Source organism: Microtus oregoni, unplaced genomic scaffold (genome assembly GCF_018167655.1).
Source record: "Microtus oregoni isolate MIOR12 unplaced genomic scaffold, Mior012 000033F_ref0000390, whole genome shotgun sequence".
Classification (NCBI taxonomy): Eukaryota; Metazoa; Chordata; class Mammalia; order Rodentia; family Cricetidae; genus Microtus; species Microtus oregoni.
Window position 1 is genome coordinate 11,313,165 of NW_024543092.1, and position 17,229 is coordinate 11,330,393.

At 43.4% G+C, this 17,229-nt stretch overlaps 1 protein-coding gene across 2 annotated transcripts; it reads left to right on the forward strand.

Annotated features, from left to right (window-relative positions):
* Positions 1-60: 60 nt before the first annotated feature.
* Positions 61-16,513, forward strand: Armt1 (acidic residue methyltransferase 1). Of its 2 annotated transcripts, XM_041680188.1 has the most exons (5): positions 61-302; positions 2,406-2,511; positions 5,818-6,062; positions 11,592-11,754; positions 14,870-16,513. In XM_041680188.1, the coding sequence occupies exons 1-5, from the start codon at positions 262-264 to the stop codon at positions 15,632-15,634; spliced, it is 1,320 nt and encodes a 439-aa protein (XP_041536122.1). In that variant the 5' UTR covers positions 61-261; the 3' UTR covers positions 15,635-16,513. The 2 variants fall into 2 exon arrangements, with proteins under 2 accessions (XP_041536122.1, XP_041536123.1); XM_041680189.1 differs by lacking the exon at positions 2,406-2,511 and having other exon boundaries at positions 64-302.
* The last annotated feature ends 716 nt before the right edge of the window (positions 16,514-17,229 follow it).

Consider the following 17,229-nt stretch of genomic DNA (forward strand, 5'->3'; position numbering starts at 1 on the left):
GACCACGTGACCTCCCCGTGCTCCCCCCCCCCCCCTTTTACCGCTGGGCGCCTCCGGTCGTCTCGGGCTTCCGGTCGCGTAGCCGGAAGGCTCTTGCATCCCGTGCTCTGTCCCTGGCCGGGCCACCAAATAAAGTTTTTTAATTCAAAAACGCATTTTTTTTCCTTTTTTTTCTTAAAGCCCCAGCTTTCTCTTTCTGGGCCCGGCGGCGGCGGCGGTTGAACCCGGAGCGACGCCGGTGTGCGGCGCGTGTCGCCAGCCATGGCCGAGTCCCCGTCGTTTCTCTCCGCTCAGGAAGTGGGGTGCGTCTCGCTTTTTCTATTGCGCACTTCTGAGTTAAAGCCGGGTTGGGGCGGGAGGAAGCTGTGGACGGTCGGGGGACTGACCCTGTGATGCTGAAAGTTCGAGTCCCGCCTTGGCTGGAAAGGAGCCGGCACGCCGCACTCGCCAGCCTCAGGACCTGCCCTGTAGTTTCTTCCGTGCTGTCGCGTATTGCTAGCGCTTCGGAACTTGAGGCAGGAGGACTGCTGCGAGTTGAGGCCAGCTCGCTCTAGTAATGAGTTCAAGACCACCCGGGGGTACATTAGGGAAAGCCTGCCTCAAACTAAACCAGCGAGGAGGCATAGCCCTGCGGGGGCTAAAATTTAGGACTCGTGTACTTATGGTTTGGGTCAAACTAATACTCTCACAAAATTTAAAAATGTCTTAAATGCGTGTGTGTGTGTGTGTGTGTGTGTGTGTGTCCGTCCGTGTCCGGGTGTGTATATGTGTGAGCACACCGTTATTCTCAATGGCGGTTAGAGAACAGCTCTGTGGAGTTCATTGTTTTTCATTTTCCTTTAACCTTCATAGAAATTCGAGGAATTTAGAACTCAGGCGTCCAGATTTACCTAGTGCCATCTCGCTGGTCCCCAAAATAAATACCGTCAGAGGTTGTTCGCTAGTGGAAGCCTACAAGTCTCATATCTACAGCTTTCTTCTACGTACTTGGCGTGGTGGTGGGGAGGGTGATAGAGAAATAAGGCTTTCCAGGCATCTCCAGAAAGGGCTGCCACTTTCTGTTTCTGCTGCCTTAGAAAGTCCACGTGTTGATCAGGTCCTTTTCCCCATCCCCTTTGACAGGAGTACTAATGGCTAAGCATGCAGGTCCTAGGAAGCCAGAGCTTCCCCGAGACTCACAGAGTCCAAGGAAGCCTTCTGAAGAAATGCTTAGGCGCAATAGTTTAAAAAGCCAGAATAAGGCGCTTGAGTTTGAAGAAAATAATTGCTTAAATTCAACAGAGCTGATTTGGGCAGAGAAACTGACCAGCTAAGCCCTGTACCCTATGTTAAAAAGTTAGTGTTTCAGGAGCCAGGCAGAGGGCTGCGTCATCAAGAGCAAGCCCTGCTCTTGCACAGGACCCAGGTCTGGTTCCAGAACCCAGGTCTGGTGGTTCCCAGCTAACTGTAACAACTCCAGCTCTAGACCCCTGGCCCTGCAGGCACGTGCACAGACCCCCTCCCCACAACTAAAAGTGATAAGAATGGGATTGCATGTCCTTAAAGGAAAAATTATGTAAATCTTGTGTTTTTTTTTTTAATGTCGAGTCAAGATGACTTTGTACTTTGATGCAAGAATAGGTTTTCCTCATCTGCATCTTGCTTCATTCTCGACACTGGTGTAAAGTCGCCACTTCTTCAGCAGGAGGGAGAGACTTCCATGTACGTATTTGTTGAGGGTCGGTAATAGTTCTCTGTGTAGAGAAGACAGTGAGGAAATCCTTTACGGGGAAAATGAAATAGCTAAGGGTTAGACAGGAGTGAAACAGTCTTTCTCACTGCTCTGCTGTTCCAGGCCCGAGCACCCTGCGGCTCCTTTACTCCCATTTCCCTTTCCATCTTTCTAAGTAGATGAAATCCCTTGTGATAGGCCTGGAATTGGAGCCTCTTTGAACTTACACATTATTGAAGCAGTTTCTGATTTAGGAAAAGAAAATGAAAAGAATAGACAGAAAATGATTAAACAGAGTTCTGGGGCAGAACCTGGTATTATAGTCTGCTTAGTTCCCATGACATTAGAGAGATTTCAAATTTTCTGTGTCTTTCTGTCCGTCTTTCTCCCTCTCTTCCTCCCTCCTTCCTCCAGACTGGTCTTAAGTATTCCAGGATGGCCTTAAACTATCGATCCTCCTGCCCTCTAGGATCACAGTGGGGCGCCACTGTGTTTTACCTGTGTTAGGGCTTCATTCATATGAACCTCTCCCAGCTGAGCTTCATTCGCAGACCCGTACCTCTTTATAAAGCAGATAAAACTGGTTTGCCTTTAATATGTATACAAAGAAATTTGAATCCAAATGAGGTGTCCGGAAACTTGAAGGTGCAGTGTGACTTTCCTATGCTAGTGTCACTGTGACTCTCTCTTCTAGGTCATTTGCATATCTCACAATTAAGGACAGAACACCACAGATCCTAACCAAGGCTATTGATACATTGCATCGACATAAAAGTGAATTTTTTGAAAAACATGGAGAGGTAAGAATTATGTCTCAACTTTAGTTTTGTGTTACTTCATGAGAATTACAGTATTCGTGGAAGGTCGCAGCTCTCATGTAAACATTGGTCTATGGTGCACATACATACCTGCTTTTCTGTGTGTAGAGGTGGGACAGCAGCCTCTGGTTTAAATGTGCTGTGTGCTTACTGTTTAGTCTCACGAAACGTTTATGGACCCCTCGTCTTGTTTTCTTTTATAAATGAAGTTGCTGACTTCTCTAAGGAGAAACCTTTTTAGGTTTCAGACCTAGCTGTATTACAGGACTTGCTTTTCTAACCTGAGATCTTGATAAAGTGCAAAACTCACAGTGGAGGGCGGTGTGAATTATGATTGATTGGTGCTCAGTGTGATTAAAAGATTTGCTGATTGGAGTAGAATAAGACTTTAAAAGCCACCTTGCCTGTTCAATCAACGGGTGAGGAAAAAGCCTAAATAATTACGTTATTGTCAATCAACGCCTTTAAACCTATGACTCCAGTAATCTTTAGATTGCTCAGTGTGCTGTAGACGGCTGCATAGACTACACCTGCTCCAGCTTCTTTTCCTTCCTTCCCATCTTTCTCTTTTGAGACAGGTTTTGAGTCGTTAAAGGTTTTGAATGCTTGGATCACAGGTGTGGGCCACCTTGTACAGATTATACACTACTGGAGAATGAATTTGGGGTCCCTCCCCTCCTTTTCACTCAGGACCTCTGCATGCTAGGCAAGTGCTATACCAACTGAGCTGCATGCAAGGGCCTGTGCATTTCTTGAATGTGTTGAGCAGTGGTTAGTGACTTCTTTCTTTCTTCTCTCTCTCTCTCTCTCTCTTTCCTGACTGAGTTGAAATGGAACAAAGCTGTACACAGGTATTTTGAGTGTGTAGAATTATGTTTCTTTTTTAAAAATCATCTATTTTATGTGTATGGGTGCTTGGTCTCTTGTATGTTTGTGTACTACATGCATGCTGTGGTCATGAAGGTCAGAAGAGGGTATCACATCCCCACCCAGGAACTGGTGTTACAGATGGTTCCATGTGGGTGATTGAACCAAACCCAGGTGCTCAATAGCAGCAGTGAGTGCCCTTAACATCTGAGCCACCTCTCCGGCCCCAGTGTTGTGTTCTTTCCAAATAAATTCTGGAGTAATACAGGATCATCTTTTTTTTCCCCTCTCTTCTTGAGACTATTTAATTTAGGCTGGCCTTGAACTTGGATTCTTCTGCCTCTGTTTCTTGGATAGGGCTAGAGGCTTATACCACCATACCCCACTGCCTGTTATTCTTTATTGCTGACATCCAGCTCATCTTGGACACTGACATTTGAGTAGATGAATTTTGTAAACGGAGGCTGCTTGTTCATTCCTGGCTGCCCAGACCTGAATAAGTACACAGGAATCATATTAATTACAACACTGCTTGGTCTATTAGCTCAGACTTATTTTTAACTAACTCTTACATGTCAAATCAAGCCATCTATGTTAATTAGTGTATCATCACAAGGCTGTGGCTTACTGACAAGGTTCTGGAACATCTTTCTCCTTCGACAGCTACAAGGTGTCTCCCTGACTCCGCCTACTCTCTCTCTCTGTATCTCTGTTTGGATTTCCTGCCTGGCTTTACTCTGCTAAGCCATTGGCTGAAACAGCTTTATTAACCAATGGTAATAAAACATATTCATAGCATACAGAGGGGAATCCCACATCATGTTCCCAGTGTTTTATCCTATACATACAACTTCATTTTGGTGGGTGTACATATTTACTTAAGCATAAATGAACCAAATTTAAGTACTTTGCTTGAATATTGACTTCTTTACTTAGCACACATTACCTTAAGTCTTTGGCCCATGTGCTCATTGTGAGAGGTGGCTGTTCTGGTTAAGCCTGCGGAAGCATGGTCTATTGTTGATGTAACCCTGTTCCATTTCACTGTGCTGGGGTCAGCACAGTCTTAAAGCACTGCCTGAGTAGAGTCAGCTCTTGGTGGTCTTCCCGTCACCTCTTCAGGGCACCCATACTTTTAGAATCTTCTTTGACTCTGTGAGCAATGCTATGTTCTCAAGGGAATCATGTTCCCCATTTGGTTCTCAAAGCCCACCTCCTAGACTACCTGGTTGGGTAGATGCTGAGTCTCTTGGGGATAGCACCAGGCCGTCTGTCTCTGACTCTGAACATAGTGTCTGGTACACACAGGACTCAGAAAAATGTTTGAACTGGAATGAAACAAGATGAGAAATAAGAATTGATGTTGTAGGATATTTGTTTATGCAAAGATGTGTGGTTTAATTATGCAAAGACATGTTGTATTTGTTTATGTTGTGAAATATTTGCTAAACTGTGTAAAGATGTGTTGCAGTTGTTTATGTTGCAGAATCTTTGTTTAACTATTTAACTATGTATTGCTATTTTACCTTGCCTGCCTAAGGCACCTGATTGGTCTAATAAAAAGCTGAACAGCCAATAGCAAGGGAGGAGGTGTAGTTGGAATTTTTCCATCCCACCTGCCAGCTCACAAATAACCACACCAAGACTTCTTACTATGAAAGCTCAGCTAATGGATTAGACTTGTTCCTAACTAGCTTTTATATCTTGAATTGCCTTATTTTTATTAATTTACTGTCTGTCTTGTGGCTTTATTATCTTTACTCTGTACTGCCCACGCTCTTTTCCTGCTTTCTTCACTCTGGTTGGCAACTCTCTGGGTCTCCTTTCTTCTTAGTGTTCTCTCTGCCCTGAAAAATCCTGCCTAGCTATTGACCACTTAGCTTTTTATTAAACCAATCATAATTACACATTTTCACCCAGTGTAAAAAATATTCCTCAGCAATAATGCTTTTATAGTCTTATACAAATCTCCGCTGGGGCCCAGGTTTGGTGGTGCATGTTTTTAATCCCAGTGACTGGAAGGCAGAGGCAGGTTGATCTCTGGAGAGCTGTGGGGTGGAGGGGGTGACTCAGGGAGTCCAGGTTTCTTTTCTAGTCCTGTCAGCGGAAGGTGTGCGAGTGGGAAGCTACATGGCTGGTAGTGGCTCCCTTCCCTAGGTGTGCTGCTCAGCCTTTTAAAAATGCCCAGAGGCTAGATCTTAGAAAATAAGAAAGTTTAAGTCATGCCAAGGCCAAGATCATATAAAAGTCAAAATGTAATGTCTCTAAGATAATATAAAAGGTGAAATGCAGGTTTACAATGCTGTTTTTTCTTTCTTCACTTTAGGTCTGTAAAGATATGCTACTCTCAAGAAATATGCATAGATTTGTGCACCCACAGACACAGCCAAACTTTCTCGTTGTCCCTTTGTACTTTCACAGGAAGGAGTGGAAGCTGAAAAGAAAGCCATCTCTCTTCTTTCTAAATTACGGAACGAATTACAGACAGATAAGCCAATTGTCCCCTTGGTTGATAATTGTGTTGACGCTGACATATGGAATCAGTACCTGGAATATCAGCGGAGTCTGTTAAATGAAAGCGACGGGGAGCCTCGCTGGTTCTTCTCGCCCTGGTTGTTTGTAGAGTGCTACATGTATCGGAGGATTCACGAAGCCATCATCCAGAGGCAAGTTTACAGCTATTGGATAACAAGTGTTTAGTAATCGATGATTGTTTTTGAATAGTTGAGCAGGGGCCAGCAAAATGGCTGAGCAGGTAAGGAGCTTGCTGCCAAAAGTGAGGGACCCACATAGTGGAAGGGGAGAACTGACTCCTGAAAGTTGTTCTCTGGTCTGTCTTCCATAGGTGTGCCTTGTCGTGTGCGCCCCTCAATAAATGACTTCATAGGTGTGCCATGCCATGTGTGTACCCCTCAATAAATAAGTATAAAGAAAATAATTCAGCAGATAGTAAGGATAATGTTTGGACATTTCCACAAATGATTGAATAATATGATCTTAGTGAAGATTTTGTGTCTGTGTGTATGAGCACATATGCCATGCATGCGTGTGGAATCAGAAGACAGCTTATCGGAATCAGTTCTGTCCTTACGCCTTCACACCCAGCCTTATAAATTCTTACAAATACCTCTATAGTAAAAACAGGTTTTACTGAGTAAAAGAATCATTAATTTGAAATGATTACATAAAACAATTTAAGATGAATCTGTGTGTCATGGTGCATGCCTTTAATCACAACACTTAAGGGGCAGAGGCAAGCGAATCTCTGTGAGTTCAAGGCCAGCTTGGTTTATATAATGAGTTCCAGCCAGGGCTGCATAGTGAGACTTTTTTTAGAAAAAAACCAAAAAAAAAAAAACCAAAAAAAAAAAAAAAAAAAAGAAAGCAAATGCTTTATTTCTAACAAGAATGTGCGTAGTCACTTTTCTCATTGTTGTGGCTGGGCACTTGCAGGAAGCAACTTAAGAGCAACTGGCTGCTGTGCACAGCATGCGTCTGCTCATGGCCAGGAAGGCGTGCGGCATGAGTGGGCAGTGCGAGCAGCCGGGCACATCTGCAGGCAGGAGCAGGGAATGATGGAGCTGGAGCTCAGCTCACGTCCTCCTTTTCCTGCAGCACATTTAGGCTGGGTCTGCCCAGCTCAATTGACCTGATGTAGAGAATCTCTCACAGACTTGTTCAGAGAGCTGCCTCCAAGGTCAATAGAAGTCATTACAAATAATATATCCGAACCTATTCCATGTAAGGAACCACCAAAATAGGGACTCTTGTCACAAGCTGTCTTAATCTTTGTTTTCTTTTTGTTTTAAAGACTTATACATGTTTTTATAGGCAGTACTTCCATGCATATGCATATTTATATGTGTCTATATACAACATGTGTGTGTATATATGCACTACTTGTGTGTTTGTGTGTTTATATGCACTATTTGCATGTGTATGTGTGTATATCACTGTATGTGTGTACGCATTGCTTGTGTGTGTGTGTACTACTTTCTTATGTATGTGTGTGCTACTTGAGTATATATTTGTGTGCTTACTTCTTGAGTGTGTGTGTATGCACTACTTGTGTGTATATGTGTATATTCTACTTGAGTGTGTAGGTGTGTGTATACACTACCTTGTGTGCACTAGAGTGTATATGTGCATATGCACTATTTGAGTGTGTATGTGTGTGTGCTTACTACTTGTGTGTATATGTGTGTATGCACTACTTGAGTGTGTAGGTGTGTTATACACTACTTGAGTGTGTAGGTATGTGCTTGCACTACTTGCACACTGGTGCCAGCTCAGTCTGGAGAGTGTCAGATTCTCTGGAACTGGAGTTCCAAGAGGTTGTAAGTCACCTGTTGTGGGTGCTGGGAGCAGAACCTGGGTCCTCTGGAAGAACAGAAGTGCTCTTAAACACCGTACTTCTCCAGCCCTAGTATTTTGTTTTTAATGACTAGAGAAAAGTCTAAATGCTACATATTCCAAAAAAAATCCTTTCATAGATCATTTATTCTGTTTATTTTTTCTTAAGAAATCCTGACGTGCATCTGGTTCGCAGTGCAGAAGAAGAGGCGATGGGAATTGTCCTTTTATTTTTTAGGTTCCAAAAATACAAGTTTGATGTAAGAGGAATCCTTTAGTACCTGTTTCTAAACACCGCACAGGATGATCAAAGTGTAGATTACAGCTCACGTTGTAATTGTAGGTCTTGGGAAACTGAGGCAAGAAGAATGTATGTTTGAGTACAGCCTGGGTTATATAGTACGTTCCAGTCTATCCTTGAATCAGAAACCCTGTTGAAGGAAAGAAAAGAAAAAAAGAAAGAAAGGAAGAAATAAATGAATCAAGTCAATACTAATTATAAAATAAATTTATTTTAGAAATAGTATAACTTTCAGTCTAGGATTTTTTTTCCTTTCTTAATTTTTATATTTTCAAACATAGGAATTTGTTGCTTTTGCCAAACAGATAGATTCTAGAACTGTTTCATCTTTCAGAGACAGCTATCTGACCTGTGTTAGTTTTGCCTACTTTCAAGCTATTTTGATTGAGGATATACACATTTTCCCCATCTTGAGACATGGTCTCATCATCCTTGAACTCACATAGCCCAGGCTGGTTTCAAAATGATCGTCTTCCTGTCTTAGTCTCTCAAATGCTGGAGTCACAGGTGTGTACCACCACACCTGGCTCCTAAGTTTCCTTTAAATTAAATAGTATGATATATATTTATGACAGGCTTCCTCCACTGACTGTTGTATTGGTGGGATTTATCCAGTATGGGATTTTTATGAAGAATAAAGCTACAAACATTTTTATATATGTGCATATATGCATTAAAAATAATTTCCTTAATTATATATACATATATGTGCATATATCAATATATTTACAATAATTTAACTTTATTTTATGTGCATTGGTGTTAAGGTATCAGATCTCCTGGAACTGGAGTTGTAGACAGTTGTAAGTTACTGTAAGGTACCATGTGAGAGTTGGGAATTGAACCCAGGTCCTCTGGAAGAACAGCCAGGGCTCTTAACTGCTAAGCCATCTCTTCTGCCCCCCTAACATGGATATTTTTTAAAGATACATTTTATTTTATTCGTGTGTATGCATGTTTTGTCTGCATGTATGCCTATGCACCATTTGGGTGGCTAGTGCTCACAGAGGCCAGAAGAAGGCTTCAGATCCCTTTGAACTGGAGTCACAGAGAGTTAGGAGCTGCTGTGTGGGTGCTCAGAATTGAATCTTGGTTCTATGGAGAAGTAAATAGTGCTCTTAACCACTGAGCCCATCTTTCTGCATATTCTGACATGTTTCTGATGAACATACACATGTGTTTCCGTTAGGACTATATGTGCATGTATTGACTCAGAGCATGTGCACATACACAGTGTCACTAGATTCTGAAGTAATGAGTGTTCTAAAATGAGGAACCATACATATCTATGTGACATTTGCTCTCTGAAGCATGAGCTGTGACTTTAATGAATGGCTGTTAATTTAAAAACATGACCATGGGTTGCAGACTTTTCTGTGGAGGGTTAGAGAGTGTTTAGCTTTGTGACTAAACGGTCTCTGTCATAGGGACACAACCTTGCCACTGTGATGTGCTACAGCCATAGCGCACAGGTCAGCAAGTGCTGTAGTTACAACCTAGGTTGCCGACACTGAGCTTCCGTTCTGTGGGGCACAGAATGTGGCACACCCCGCTCCCTCCTTCTCTCCCTTCCTTTTTCTGCTAAGACGGGGCTGGCTGCCTAGAAATCATTATGACTCCCAGGTTGTCCCCAGACTCAAGGGAATCCTCCTGACTCAGCCTTCTAAGCACTGGGCTCATGGACGTAGGCTACTACTGCTTCTCTGCTTCACTGTTAGCAGTTCTTGGTTTGTGGGTCAGACCGAACAGGTCTCAGCGGGGTCTGTGGACTCTGGTTAGCAGTCCCTTACATTTGAACTTGTATCCAAATGGCCTCTGTCCTTCTAAATCACCTTGAGGGACTGACTGATTTCAATAACACTGTCATTGCTAAAAAAATATGTTTAAATTCTTTAAATTTATTCCAGAGCCCATTTCTAGTCCTTAAAAAGGAAAATTAGCTTTGTTATTTTTGAGTCACTCCTCAAGTTTGTTAATCAAATGTTTTTACTCAGCTTGTTTGTGGTCTATTCTACTGATATTACTGAACGATTTTTTCTTTTTTGGAGACAGAGTTTCTCTGTGTAGTCTGGCTGTTCTGGAACTCACTCTGTAGACCAGGTTGACCTCGAACTCACAGTGATCCACCTGTCTCTGCCTCCCAAGTGCTGGGATTAAAGGTGTGCACCACCACCGCCCAGCCACCGAGTGACAGTGACTTGCCTGTTGCTGAAAGTAATCTGTGGAGAGGTCCAGGGTCACTGACAGGGTGTTTAATAATATGCCACAGGTTCGGAAGAGGGTTCCCAAAGAAGAGCTACAGGGCGCTCTGGCAGTGACAGCACCCTTGGAATAGAGGTCAGAAGGAGCAGCCTTCCCCTGGTACGTCATTTTAAAAACATAACCTTGCCTGGTGCCGTGGCTTATGCCTGTAATCCCAGCACTCTGCAAATTGAAGCAGAAGGATTGCCTTGAGTTCTGGGCCAGCCTAGGATACAGAGTGGGAACCTGTCTCGAAAATAAAATAAGTCAGGCAGTGTTGGCACACACCTTTAGTCTAATACTTGAGAGGTAGAGGAAGGCAGATCTCTGAGTTCGAGGCCAGCCTGGTCTATAAAGCGAGTTCTAGGACAGCCAGAACTGTTATATAGAGAAACTCGGTTTCGGAAAAAACACCCCTCCCCCGCCAAACAAACAAACAAAAAAAGTCATTACAGAAAGCCCTGTGTAATTTTTAACCTAACGTGGATGGCCTATGAAGAATGTTGTTAATTGCAAACATCAGCTAATCAGGATGTCTTTTCAATTCCTGAACAGCAATCATTTTCGTACTTATATCTTGTTAGTTATTTTCTCACATACCTTCTCATGAAGCTGACAGAGCCATAACACAAACCTCACCTTTGACAGAAGTAACCGGAGAGTAAAATTTGACACACTCCAAATCTGTGCGTAAATGACTGCTTGTCGTTTGCTAGTATGGACAAGAGTATTAGTTGTGTTTCCCTCGAGTGCTCTGCTCCAGCTGTCTGGTGATGACTGTGGCATTCAGGGGTGTGTTTACTATCAGGAGTCCTCCACATAGGGTGCGAAAGGATCTAACAGTTACCTTGTAATCTCGTTTCCCGCTCCTGTTTATGTCTGCTGGGTAAATGATTGTGGACACGGTCACTATAATTGCTAGCTAGTTCTAGTAAAATAGTTTGAGGAGTTTGAGTTTTGTATTATTTTCTTTGAGATAAGCTCTCACTATGAAACCCTGGTCGGCCTGGAATTTGCTCTGCACACCAGGCTAGCCTTGAACTCAGAGCTCAACCTGCCTTTGCCTCCGATGTACCAGGATTAAAGATGTGCACCAGCAGCCATGCCGGCCCAGAGGTTTATTTTTGTGTGATTGAATTTGTTGGTGCTGTCTACTATCTGTGAGTGCTGGTTGTCAAGGTGGTAATGTGTTCTTCCCGTTAGGGAACTGCGTCAGGCAGGTGAGGCTTTGTTGTTGTTGTTTGTTTTTCAAAGGGAAGGACTCACATAAATGCTTCACGCATGTTTCCTCCCACCTCAGCCCTCCCATCCACGACTTCGATGTGTTTAAAGAAAGCAAAGAGGAGAACTTCTTTGAGTCACAGGAGTCAATTGACGCCCTGTGTCTGCACTTGCAGCAGCTGAGACCAGCCAGAGACCTCAGTGGAGATCGGCGGAAGGAGGAGTTCCTTAGACTTCTGCAGGTATCTGCATGGTTTTCATATTCAGTCTGCAAACAGTGCTGTGGGTGTTAGTTTATACAAATGTCTATTAGTTTATGCAGATATTTATACGTCAGTGACACCTGTATTATGATTATGGTTTTGGCTACTTTTCTTTCTTTTATTTGGTGTTTTGTCTCTGAACTGTCCTTTATGTTAGCCTGAGATTTAAAAAGAAAGAGAACACTGCACGTCAGTTCATTCCTCTGTGCAGCTCACTCTCTCAGGAGATAGTTCTTTTGTCTGTGTCCTTTGTCCCAGAAGTAGACCAGACCCTAAAGGGAAAGGAGGTGCTGTCCCCACGGCTCCTGTTCCCCCCAGAGAAGGCCAGAGTTGTCTTCTCATATTACCACCATGAGCAAGCGATTGGTGTCCCAAGAGAAGTCTGAAGTTGTTTTAGTCCACAGGGGGCAGGGGTCTGTTCCAAAGCGTATAGCCCTGTGACTGCTCACACAAATAATTTTGGACCTATTATGCCAAGCGCTTTCCTAGACTCAAGCAGCTATAATTTTCTTTGTTTCATGTTTTGAGACAGAGTCTCACTCTGTAGCCCAGAATGGTAATTCATGTGGTGCAGATGAGCCTGAAACTCAACAGCCGTCCTCCTGCCTCATCTCTCCAGTGCTGGAATTACAAGTGGGGGTTGCCACTTCCGGCCTAGGACTTGGTGATCTGAGCTGGGATGAAGGGTGTGTGCAGGGCCCCAAGGCCTCATCTCAGCTGGAGACATTGTAGCCACTGTACACGTGATCTTTGCAAACTTTGGTTTTACATTTATTTATGGGGTGCGTGCTTACCATAGTGTGCACATGGAGGTCAGAGAACAAATTGCAGAGCTTGTCTCCTCCTACCATGTGTGTTCTAGGGACTAAATCGAGGTTATCAGGCTTGGTAGCAAAAGCTGTTACCTCCTGGACCATCTTACCAGCCCCATTTTAGGTTTTATTTTAGCCTTATGCCTTAAAAAAATCATCAATTGATCTTTTTTAAAAACAATGATGCACGTGGTTGAAAATGTATCATCTCAATTCTAGTTTTTCATTTTATTTATTTATTAATTGAGACAGGGCCTTTCGTGCTATTCATGCTGGCCTTGGACCCCTTGGTGTAGACTTTTATTCTGAATGTAGACATTGTTTGTTTGAGCCTCCTCAGGTAGCTGGGAGTATAACCACATGCCACCAGACTGAGGCACTTTCCTAATTTTATTTTATTTTATTTTATTTGTTTTTTGTTTTTCGAGACAGGGTTTCTCTGTAGCTTTTGGTTCCTGTCCTGGAACTAGCTCTTGTAGTCCAGGCTGGCCTCGAACTCACAGAGATCCGCCTGCCTCTGCCGCCCGAGTACTGGGATTAAAGGCATGAGCCACCCACTTTCCTAATTTTAAAAATTATAGCCAGCATGGTGGTAGTGCACACCTTTAATCCCAGCATTTGGAAGGCAGAGGCAGGAGGATCTTTGTAAATTCAAGGTCAGCTAGGGCTGTATAGTGAAAACCTATTTCAAAATGTGTGTTTCAGCCGGGCGGTGGTGGCGCACGCCTTTAATCCCGAGTGCTGTCTCTCATATATATATATATATATAGTCTCTCATATATATATATGAGAGTGGAGTCTCTCTGGGATAATATTTATTTTGTGTATGTATGAATGAGTGAGTGTATATAATATACTATGTTATAGCACCAGATTGCTCAGAGCTGGAGTTAGGTGTCTGTGGACTCTGGGTTTGTTATGTGAGTGCTGGTAATTGAACTTGGGTCTTCATGATTGCACAGCCAGTGCTCTTAGCTACTGAGCCATCCCTGTAGCCCCTTGGGTAACTTTTTAAACAAAGTTTTATTGGAGTACAGTTAACATTTTTATGTTGGCTGTGGTAACTTTGCTTCCTAATCGCTAGAGCTGGTGGTTATTACAGAGACCCTGTGGCCCATGGCCTTTTTTCTGGCTATGCTGGGGTTGAACTCAGGCCTTTAAACATGCCAGGCAAGTGCTGTAACCCTGAGCTCCACCCCACTGAATGCGTCTATAGTCGAGACTGTGGTGTACTATGACAAGCATTCCCCCATCCTCAGGAGGGCAGAGGGCGCTGTTCTCATTCCCTTGCAGAACCTGAACCTTAGAGACATGAATTGCTGGTGATCTGTAATAGAAGATGTTGGAGTTTGAACACAGGTGTGACTCTGAGCCTTCAGTCCTAGACATGGGATTTTTTTTAGCTTAAAAAACATAGGATTACATATCATTTTCGAAAAATTAGCATCAAGCATTACTTCAGTATACAGCTAAATAATAAGCAAATGACTGCATAGGGCATGTGGTTAACTTCACCTGTCGTAGGGTTGGGTCTGGAGACATCTCTCCATCCAGTTTCTGTTAGCAAGCAAATAGAGGAGCTTGTTTCAGACAAGCCCTCCTCCTAAGGTCACCAGTCATTCTCAGACAAGCCCTCCTCCTAAGGTCACCAGTCATTCTCAGACAAGCCCTCCTCCTAAGGTCACCAGTCATTCTCAGACAAGCCCTCCTCCTAAGGTCACCAGTCATTCTCAGACAAGCCCTCTTCCTAAGGTCACCAGTCATTCTCAGACAAGCCCTCCTCCTAAGGTCACCAGTCATTCTCGGACAAGCCCTCCTCCTAAGGTCACCAGTCATTCTCAGACAAGCCCTCCTCCTAAGGTCACCAGTCATTCTCAGACAAGCCCTCCTCCTAAGGTCACCAGTCATTCTCAGACAAGCCCTCCTGTGGTTGTACGATCGGTACAAAGAAGCAGTGCGATTTGGAGATGTGGAGAAGAAAAGGACTTTGCTTTTCCTCTTGATTTCATAGCATCTGATGGCATTTTAATATCTTTGTATTTAAGTAAGGAATGTAGGTACTATATTGCTGAAAATTTTCATATATTCACTAAAATATCATTGTTTTTACCTCAGTACAGGATCACATAAATACATTCTGTGCCATTGGAGAAAATGTAGATTTAGTGGACATTTTAGGAATTTTGTAAAGATACTATGAATGTTTTGGGTGCCTTCCTGTTCAGTGGAGTTTTTCTTGGTTATGTAAAAGAGTAATGGCCTTTTTCCCCTTTCCATTTCAGATCTCCCTCTGGGGAAATAAGTGTGACTTGTCTCTGTCAGGTGGAGAAAGCAGTTCCCAGAAGACCAATGTCATCAACTCTTTGGAAGGCCTGAAACCATTCATTCTGATAGATGACACAGAATCTCTTTGGACATTGCTCAGTAAATGCAAGAAAACAGCAGAAACATCCGTAGTTAGAGTAGACATTGTTCTGGATAATTCTGGCTTTGAACTTGTTACAGATCTAGTATTCGCTGACTTCTTGTTATCGTCTGAGTTAGCTACTGAGATTCATTTTCACGGGAAAACTATCCCGTGGTTTGTGTCTGACGTTACTGTGCATGACTTTAATTGGACGGTTGAACACGTGAGGAGTAGTAACCAGAAGTCCACATCTGCCTGTGGTGCTGACTGGGCAGACCATGTTAGGATGGGCAGATGGACTTACCACGATCATATATTTTGGACTCTGCCTCACCCATATTGTGCGATGCCCCAGGTCGCCCCTGATCTGTACGCTGAACTACAAAAGGCATGCCTTGTTTTATTCAAGGGGGATTTGAATTATAGGAAGCTGATGAGTGACAGAAAGTGGGAGTTTACCACTCCATTCCATCAGGCCCTGAGTGGCTTCCACCCTGCACCTCTGTGTAGCATAAGAACATTAAAGGCTGAGCTGCAGGTGGGTCTCCAGCCCGGGCAGGCCGAGCAGCTCATGGCGTCTGATCCCTACTGGCTGACCACTGGCAAGTATGGGATATTTCAGTTCGATGGTCCCGTTTGACTGTGTGCAGGAATTCCCAGCTAATCTCCTTTGAGCCCCAGAAAAGCAGTGCATAGATCTAGTCCTGCTTCTCATCAGCCACGGGCAGCGCCATTTCTCAGCTCCTGTGCCACCTTACACGGTAGATGGCAGAACAGTTTCCCTGCTGCCATGTTTGGGAAGACGGGTCTTTAAGCTAGTTACACTATGCTGGAATTTTAATCACTATTTCAAGTTAAATGCATACGTTTAAGTGGTTTTTAATGAACTAATTTTTAATTGCAAAGAATGCAAAATAAAAGTGAATTCTGCTTTTTAAGTTTGTTAACCTTGTTTTTTCCTTCCTTAAATAGAATGATTATTTAATATTCTAAGAAGACTAAATATTATTTAACTTAGTTTTGGCTTTTGCATTAATGGCCTAATGAGCATATGCCTTGTGACAGCCCTGCAGGGAGGCATGTCGTGCTGCTCGAACACAGACAATTACCTCAGACTGAACTACCGCCTGCTGTCCTGCATGCGTCTAAGGTGTAAAGCCTGTTTCCTTGCCTGACTTGTCTGGGATGTGGGTCAGAGCACAAACTGGACATTGTGAAACAGCAGTGTCTGACGAAGGACAAATCCAGCCTTCCTATTCTCAGATTTCCATGCGGAAGTCAACACACAGGTGTCCAGAGAGCAGTTTCCGTCCTCAGTAGCACAAGAGTGTGTCAGGTGTAAAAGCTTGTTTTGCATTCTTTTGGATACTGCCAGTCCAAACCCGTTCTTTATATTACACTTGTATTGTTTTTGACCTCAGCTGCCAGAGTCTGCAAGTTCATGCTACTTTGTTTTGAAACAAATTGGAAACAAACCAGGAAATGTTTTTGTGTACTGGAATAATAAATGGATTTTACTGAGAAATATCACTAGTTTTGCTTTCTTTTGGGACGGGTGAAAGGGAGAAGATTGACAATGAGATCTACATTGTATACACACTGTGTATTTTGACTGTTACCTAAAGCTGTTGTGAGATCGTGTGATGTAAATGAAGTTAGACCCTGCTCTTGCTCAGTCTTGGGATTCTTTCAAGATGTTTAAAGCCATCTGGGATGTGCTGCTTCCTGCTCACAGGTTTTAAGCATCAAGTCATTGAAATGCTCAGTAAGTTGTAACTGCAGAACCTGAAGTTCAGAATGAGATGTTTTGACGGGCTTCATGGCAGTGACGTGAGCAGTCATACACCACACTTGGTGTTCACTGTTCTGGCGTCCCCTACCTTGGCTCTGTGGTTTATGAAGAACACACATGGTAGTGTTTGAGAAAGTGGTTCAGCCCCACCCCCTGCAAGGGAGAGCCAGAGAAGAAAGGGTCATCCAGGAGAGTAAGTTCAAGATGGAGTTCTTATGGATGCGTAGTAGGAAACGGTACCTTCCTGTTGGTTGTTTTTTCATTGAGACAGATTCATTCTGTGTAGCCTAGGGTGCCCTTGAACTCTCTGTGATCCTCCTGCCTCAGCCTCCCAAGTAGTGGTGAGATTACAGACATCAACTAATGATTCCCTCCCTCCCCCCCCCCCCAATTTTTTTAGTACTTACTATATTGCCAATGTTGGCCTAGAACACTTTTTGTTT

Coding starts and splice junctions, on each gene's coding strand:
- Armt1 (XM_041680188.1), top strand. CDS start 262: ATGGCCGAGTCCCCGTCGTTTCTCTCCGCTCAGGAAGTGGG. Junction 2,512..5,817: donor TTTTTGAAAAACATGGAGAG/GTAAGAATTATG, acceptor GTACTTTCACAG/GAAGGAGTGGAAGCTGAAAA. Junction 6,063..11,591: donor CACGAAGCCATCATCCAGAG/GCAAGTTTACAG, acceptor CTCCCACCTCAG/CCCTCCCATCCACGACTTCG.